This window comes from Ostrea edulis, chromosome 4 (assembly GCF_947568905.1).
Source record: "Ostrea edulis chromosome 4, xbOstEdul1.1, whole genome shotgun sequence".
NCBI classification, from domain to species: Eukaryota; Metazoa; Mollusca; class Bivalvia; order Ostreida; family Ostreidae; genus Ostrea; species Ostrea edulis.
Genome location: NC_079167.1, coordinates 72,921,480 through 72,929,721, shown reverse-complemented (window position 1 = coordinate 72,929,721; position 8,242 = coordinate 72,921,480). Strand labels below are relative to the sequence as shown.

Sequence of the window (8,242 nt, the reverse complement as noted above, 5' to 3'; positions counted from 1 at the left end):
TAAAGGACTGATATTGTAGCACCATTCCTAATAATGCTAAATTCATGAATCCTCTTTCCCAGTTTGATAAACAAAATCTCAATGAGATGCTATTAATTCTAATAATATACCATGTACAATATCAGTGATTTTTTAAGGCCCATTTGGGATCCGAATTTCAGCCCTTTCCCCTCCAACAAATTGTCAATTTTTTCCCAATTTAGCTTGCATTTTTCCCAATGATAAAATTATGAAAGAAAAATGTATTTGAAAAATATAAACATTCGATGTGAATTATATACATACGACTTAACAAAGAGTTATGGAAATTATGATTTGGATAGAATAGTTGAAGATTTTGGAAGGTTAAAGAAAATTAGATGTGTGAAATAAAGATAATATAATGTTTGATATGATTTTAAACCTTATTTACGATAAAATTGAATTTTCCCAATTTGACTGAAATGTCGACAATTTTTCCCAATTCGAAAACCACAGGACCCTTGTAAAAAATGTAGAAAAATCACTGAATATACAATCTGACAAACTCCAAATCCTGACCTAATGTTTCATTCCTGAAAAAATGTCTAAGTAACTATCAGTGTCTTCACATGTTGCTATATTCATCCATACGGATATATATACAAAGTACATGTAGCTATATTCATCCATATGGATATATATACATACACACATTCAAATCCTTCATAAACAGGAAAGAAAACTTCAAAAATACAATAAACATCATTGTAACACCCCACACACACTCCAACTAAAATCCCAAAACCTTTCACCCAATGAATTATTAATTCTCCAAAATCATACAAATAGCAGACTTTGCTCTCTGAAATTTGTTTGTAATAATTTGAAATACTCAAGCAAGCTAAAAATACTACCTGGTTTCCCCCTGCTATTGTACGAGTTATAGATCCATTCTTTATCTGTAACGAACCTGACAATCCTCTTGATTGGAGCTATTAATAGAATACAAATAATCATTATTCCTAACCAAGTACTCTCTTTAACAAAGATCAAGACAACTAAACTGAAAGCATACTTTGCCTATCACTTTTATAAACCATCTATGTTAAAAGCATTGATTCAGTGAACCATGATGATGAGACCTGAGTCTATGTTAAAAGAATTGATTCAATGAAGCATGAGACCCGAGTCTATGTTAATATCATTGATTCAGTAAAGCATAAGACCCGAGTCTATGTTAAAAGCATTGATTCAGTGAAGCATGAGATCCGAGTCTATGTTAAAAGCATTGATTCAGTGAAGCATAAGACCCGAGTCTATGTTAAAAGCATTGATTCAGTGAAGCATGAGACCCGAGTCTCATTAGGATGATAAGTCCTCCTTGTATTATACATGTTTAAAACTTAACTTGCCAGATGCATTAAATTATGAAAACCTTTGCATACATTGTTAAACTAAAATCTAAGTACAGTCAAACTGAATTATCTTGAACTCAATGGGACCAAGAAAAACTTTGAGATATTCAAGGGTTTGAGATACTGAGGTCAAAATACATAAAGAAATTGTAGAGCAGCTAGCCAGATACCTGAAAGGGGTCCCACTAGTGTGGACATTACCTGTAATTCTACATGGAAATAAAAAGGAACTGACAACAACAACAACAAATAGAGCCTCGGGACTACCATCCATGGTATTCAATATATAAATGTTTATACCAAAGTTCGACTGAACTACTGTTTTATATATATATATAAAAGCACTAAGTTCCAACAACACCCGATACCTAAGTGTCGGATCCACAACATGGATACAAGGTCAAATATAAAAAATCAATATATGCACCAGGGGTGCATGAGCCGAGTTGTATGGGATACATTGTAAAGTCAGGAATGATGTGACATATTTATAATTGTGAATATTCGGATTTAAACATTTAGAGTTATCATGCAGATCCAGATATTTCTAAAATTTTCAATCTTTTTTCAGGACTGTGACCTTGACCTTTTTTCTCCAAAATCAATAGGGGGTCTTCCTAACCTGCTATCCAACAATATAACCAAGTTTCATTTGATTCAGTTTTAAACTTTTCGAGTTACTGTCCAGAAACCATATTTGTCTGAAGTTTTCAATCTATTTTCGGTCACTGTGACCTTGACCTTTGACCTTTTTCTCCAAAATCAATAGGGACCTTGCTTTGCTGGTATACAACAATATATCCAAGTTTCATTTGATTCAAATTAAAAAAATTTCGAGTTATTCTCCTGAAACCAAACTTTTTTGGAATTTTAAATCTATTTTCGGTCAGTGACCTTGACCTTTGACCTACTTTCTCCAAAATCAATAGGGGTTTTCCTTACCTGGTACATAACAAAATCTTTAAGTATCATTTGATTCGGATATAAACTTTCTGAGTTATCATCTGGAAACCAAATTTTTCTGAAATTTTCATTCTATTTTCGGTCACTGTGACCTTGACCTTTGAACTATTTTCTCCAAAATCAATAGGGCTTTTCCTTACCTGGTACATAACAATATCTTTAAGTATCATTAAATTCGGATTTAAACGTTATCATCCGGAAACCAAATTTTTTTGAAATTTTCATTCTATTTTCGGTCACCTTGACCTTTGACCATTTTTCTCCAATGTTAATAGGGGTCTTCCTTACTTGGTACCCAACAATATATCAAAGTTTCATTTGATTAGATTTTAAACTTTTTGAGTTATCATCCGGAAACCAATTGTTGACGCCCGCCCGCCCACCCACATCACCAAACCAATAGCTGAGTTTAACTTCTTTGCAACTCGGCTAAAAATTATAATAAGCACTAAAATTACCAATGACACGAACAACCAGACCTATCCCTTCTTCAGGACAAACAAAAAGAATTACATAGTGTGGCCAATATTAACAGAGAATAATAACAAAAACTAAATATAAATACACTTAGCACTACAACTACACATCTACAAACGTATTTACAAAGCAGACTACACATCAATACACCTAGCACTACAACTACACTAATCTACGTATTTACAACGCAGACTACAATCATGTTTTTTTCGTTTTTAGGCCATGCCCTATTCGTGCAAAGAGCTGATCCAAAATGTACGAAGTAGTAAAAATAGACTATTGTAGATTAATGTAGTTGTAGTGCTAGATAGTGAATGACTAACTGTTCTAGTAAGAGGAGCACTGTCTGCATGATCCCCTGATCCCAGTCGAACTTTGACATATCCTCCATTGCCATCCGTTTTGCTTGTAATGATCATTCTGGCATCACTTGATGGGTTTCCCATCTTTCTGGCTTGTGAAGTTGCAATTTTTGTTCTGGCATCTGTAGTTTTTGCCTTTGACACAAGTTTTTCTCTCGCATCTAAAGGTTTCTTGCTGGCAGATATTTTTGTCCTTGCGTCAAATCCACCACGTTTATTTTGAAAAGTGAATGTTAAATTTTTGGCCTCTTTGCCAGTTCTAATACCACCTCTAGAAACCCCTGATCCACCCCGTAAAGATGCAGTGTTTATTCCAACCCTTTGAAACTTCAGCCGTCCCACACCACGACCACGCCCACGAACATTCCCTCTTCCTCTTCCAGAAAATCCAAAATTTCTTCCTGCAGAGGTATTTCTGTATGGGAATATATATCAATAAATCAAAGAACTTCATTAATGAATTTAAATCTATTCACCAGTTAGTGAAATCGTTTTCATTCTACATTCTAATGCAATTGTTTTGTATGCTGCATTTTGATTGGCTATTTAATATTGCACTGATGTTTGAGGTTATTGAACGATCTTTCAAACTTCCACCAGAGTTCGTTTGCTCACAAACCAAACTCTTCCACTTAGGCATTATGGGATAGCGATTTCTTAGGCCGCGTATACGGTGACGTCACTGTAGAATGACGAAAAAACATAACGTCAAACGTAAACAACTTTCAAAACAAGAACGTAAACATCAAGTTCATTACTTTACACAATAATCTGAACAGAGTCTCCCTACTTTTTAATGATCTTTTGATCATTTTATGTTTAAAATAAAATCCATACTTTTATATTAATGCTCTTAATATTAATATCTTCAAACTTTTAACTGCGAACTACTTCTTTAGTGTAATTTGTCTGCGTGATAATCGCGGACTCACAACATACAAATCTGTATATTGTGGTGCGTCACATAGGAGAGGTCTATTCGTAGGTGACGTAATGAGGCCTCGACGGGGAGTTTGAACGATCTTTAACAAGACAGAAAGCTTTCCATTGTGATGTCATAATAGAATGATACAAATGATGTCAAATGTAAGCCTTTCATGAAACAAAACAGCAAAACCCAATGAAATATGATGTTTCAAACATCAAGCGAAATGCATAAATTGCATTAGAATACGAATAACTATTATCTCATTTGGTATTTGCGACAGTTACCTAATGCTGATATAATAGTTGAAAACATCCATTTTACCGGTTCCGCTAATACCTCACCGATAAAACTTAATTTGCAACCGTTGTATCAGCATTGATGGTTGCATATATATCAAATGAGAAGAGTTATATTCCCTAAATCTACATTAATGCATGTGCAAGTGATTACAATTTAACTATAGGGAATAAAGGGGGAATTTATTGTATTCATTTTAATTTGAAGCGAACAGCAGTGTCACCTACGTCAATAACGAGCACATCAATTGCTAGAACCAGTTGAAGCTGAAAATAAAATTTCCAGACATGAATTATGAAGGACTGCTCCGAGATTTGGTGAAGGTGTCAGTCCAAATATTCAGCCGAGCTGAATTTCAACCGAGATTAAGACACAAGCTGTTATTGTTGTGTCCATTTGTAGGTGTGATTCAACAGATTCTTATTGCACTAAAAGCAGGACTAAGAAGAAATAAAGAGAACGAAAATTATGTATACTAACACTTTTTTTTACTTTAAGTATTGAGTAGGATTTATTGTATTCTTATGATTCGGTTCAGTGTGCAAACATTCCTTTGTATTCATGAGTAGGCTATAAGTACACATGTACCATGGTATGTTGTCATACTTAGAAGTTCAAATGGTCTCTTTTCCTATGGGAATTTTGACACGTGTATAATTGAATGTTTGATTGCCATTAGTTCAATTCAACAACATTTCTAACCCACATGGGGGGGGGGGGGGGGGGGGGGGGGGGGGGTGGTAAGGCAAGGCGTTAGTTCATGGTGAACACGTACTAGGCTATATGTATACCATTTTCATGGTTCTTGTTTTGTAATGCAAGATACAATCATATTAAAATAAATATAAAACTTAAGATTTCAACGTCTTCCATTCATATCAACTTTCCAAAAATTGCTGGTCTGGTTTCAATTTTACTTCTTCAGAAATCGCAGTATTGATCTGTTGATCAATTTGATTGTCACATGTTGAGAAGTTACCACTACCATAGCAAAAATGATTTAAGAGAAAACTAGCATCGCCTTATTCAAAATTATGTGTAGTAATTGCAATCTAGTGCTTCCATGAATGATATATTTTAGTTCCATTACCTGATTTGCACGCTAAAGTCATCTAGCGATACGTCCATGTTGATTCATTGGTTTCTCCTCAGTTTGTGCCTAGGAAGTTTAGGTCCCCCTAGGCGTGAAAAAAATGTGTTCGATGCACATTAAATTTTTTGAAAAATGCATTGTATAAATCATTTCATTGCCTAAAAGTTAGTATATATTTCAGTAATGATTGACGATAAAATCCAACCAAGAACAAAAACACACATCGAAGAATAGTGTAAAGGTAGAAAGCGGGGGGTCTGCTAGGCGAAATGTAAAATTAGTTTTTTGTTTGCCCTCGCCTGACCAACTGGATTCTGTACACCTTTTTAAAAAAATTGGCTATATACTGTTATCTGAAACGCGTTGCATATACGTTTTGGGGTACTAAAATCCCGAGTACATTACGATACCAAAATATACATCGGGTTGACAGACGTATCCTCTATATATAAAAGACAAGAAAATTTTTCTATGAATATCAAGGAAATTGCATAAAATATAGAGAGGTTTATGAACAATATCACATGCTTCATGCGGCTTATTCCGTTATACCATTTCTCTTTGAATTCATTTGTTTCTCTTTCATATGTACATGTCTATATCAACATTTTAAAAAAACATGTGCTCTAATTATTATCAATATTATTTACGAAATTAAAATATCACCATCATGCTATTATAGCATCTAACATCAAGACGTTGCAGGCAACGCTCCACAGTAAAATCTCCGATTTTCTCGTAGAGCGTTGCAAATAACAGGAGTATATATAGGGCGACGATTCTTATTTTCTCGGTTAGGAATCAATCTCAAATGTACATAAAGGGGAAGTTTCCCCGGGAAGAGGGTTTTCTTGGGGGTACCATATTTTGGTTTACAGAAGGGGGGGGGGGGACTCATAGTACGTTATTTTTACCTTTTTTAAAAGCAAAATTTTCTGACAAAAGTCGTGGGGGGGGGGGTTGATGTTTGATCCAGTCACACCCGCCGTGAGCCCCATGACTTGATCAGGGAAACGCAAATTCTATCATGGTCGTCTTAACGATCTACCTGGTAGTTTGTCAATACAACCTTTCACTGGGTCAAATGCTGTCTGACGTGTTTCATACCGATTGCTAGTCCTTTCTTGGCACACTGATTTTGACTACGGATAACTCCGTTTACCTGATCAGGATATAGGGCTCACGGCGGGTGTTACCGGTCGACAGGGGATGCTTACTCCTCCTAGGCACCTGATCCCACCTCTGGTGTGTCCAGGAGTCCGTGTTTGCCCAACTACCTATTTTGTATCGCTTATAGGAGTTATGAGATTGATCACTGTTCGTTATCTTCACCTTTCCTTTCACCTTATGATAGACCATTCAGATGGTGTAATTCTTATCCAATCAGCATTATATAGCCATCCAATCACAATATTAGTATAAGTAGCCAATCATTGTTGATCATCCAGAGCCCATAGGGTATAGATAGGCCATACAGCTCCTACGCCTGGTCCTTTGTGACTATAGAATTGCGTCTTGCTGACTTGTATCAGGAATAGTGTCTCGGTGACTTTCACAGGTGATAGGACGGTAGAGAGTTTAGATTAGGTGGCTGCAGACTGTGTCTGGAAACAACAGAATTGTTTGTTATACCACTCAGTCTGTAGCTACTTAAGTTAAACATGTATTTGTGATTTCTCGTATTGATTCGTCTGACTATTATTTACTATTAGTTCGTGGATCGTTTAATAATCATCCAAGTAGGACCGAGGAAAATATAATTCCAGGTTTTAGTTAGTAAGTCTATCCTGGTTTATTTATTAACGCTAATGTTATTGTTCCTGTTCGTTTTCGGTGAAAAGAGTAGTGACGGTAATTAAATGTATTATGATTGAACTTAATTAGGAAACCTAATCGAACTCAAATAATTATTCTAATCATTTGTTAAGGTTTTATACGTTACACATGGGAGATACAGAGCTCGCAATTCTTTTTTATATAAACAAGGCTCGTGCCACGTTTTTGTTTACATAGGTTAAATGAATTGCATGTAGTAAAAATTTCGTTAAAAGCAGATTTTTTCCCCCTTCAATTTACAAGTTAATTCTAAACACAATTAAACAGTTTCTAGTGTTTGGTACATCTCAATTTGTTTTAAACATGCTATTTTCTATTAAACAATCTACATGTATATGTAAACAAAAACATGGCACGAGTACTAGTCTTGTTTACATCACAAAGAAATAAGAGTGTTGTACTTATATCTCACTTGTAACTCCACAATTGATATTAAAATTTTAGTTGACCACTAGAAAATATACTTTAGTTAAGCATTATAAACAATAAAAATAGGGCACCGATAAACCGGTACATGATACGCCCGCATACATTATTGACCCAGGAATTTGCACAAGTACGAAAGGATTGTCCACAAAAGGATTTCGGAGTTGCAATAACAATGTATTTTGCATTAAACAAATCTAGGTCCAAGGGCTGTAACTCCTTCAAAAATAGTGGGACAGCATTCCCCTTGTAATATGCACATTTCCACATTGTGATCTTTCGTTGTACCAAGTTTCACCAAAATTCCCCAAAGGGTTTAATAGGAGGAGTTGCGAAGATAAAGTATTTCGAATAGAAAAAAAAAAAAACCAAGTCCGAGAGCCGTAATTCCTTTGAACAGCATTCTTCTTGCAGTATGCACACCTCCACATTGTGATCTTTCTTTGTACCAAAATTCATTAAAATCCCCCAAAGGGTTTAGGAG

The 8,242-nt window shown here is 35.2% G+C and overlaps 1 protein-coding gene across 2 annotated transcripts in view; it reads right to left on the bottom strand.

Moving 5' to 3' along the window:
* LOC125670815 (polymerase delta-interacting protein 3-like) overlaps window positions 1-5,709 on the bottom strand; it is a 12,836-nt gene extending 7,127 nt beyond the window's left edge. Inside the window, exons 1-3 of one of the 2 annotated variants that reach the window (XM_048906202.2) lie at window positions 5,494-5,709; window positions 3,140-3,593; window positions 876-953 (exon numbers count right to left, since the gene is read on the bottom strand). In XM_048906202.2, the coding sequence (XP_048762159.2) occupies window positions 876-953; window positions 3,140-3,593; window positions 5,494-5,531 (570 nt within the window). In that variant the 5' untranslated portion in view covers window positions 5,532-5,709. The remainder of the gene's footprint in view (window positions 1-875; window positions 954-3,139; window positions 3,594-5,493) is intronic. The other variant, XM_048906203.2, reaches the window with a different exon arrangement.
* Window positions 5,710-8,242: the final 2,533 nt, after the last annotated feature.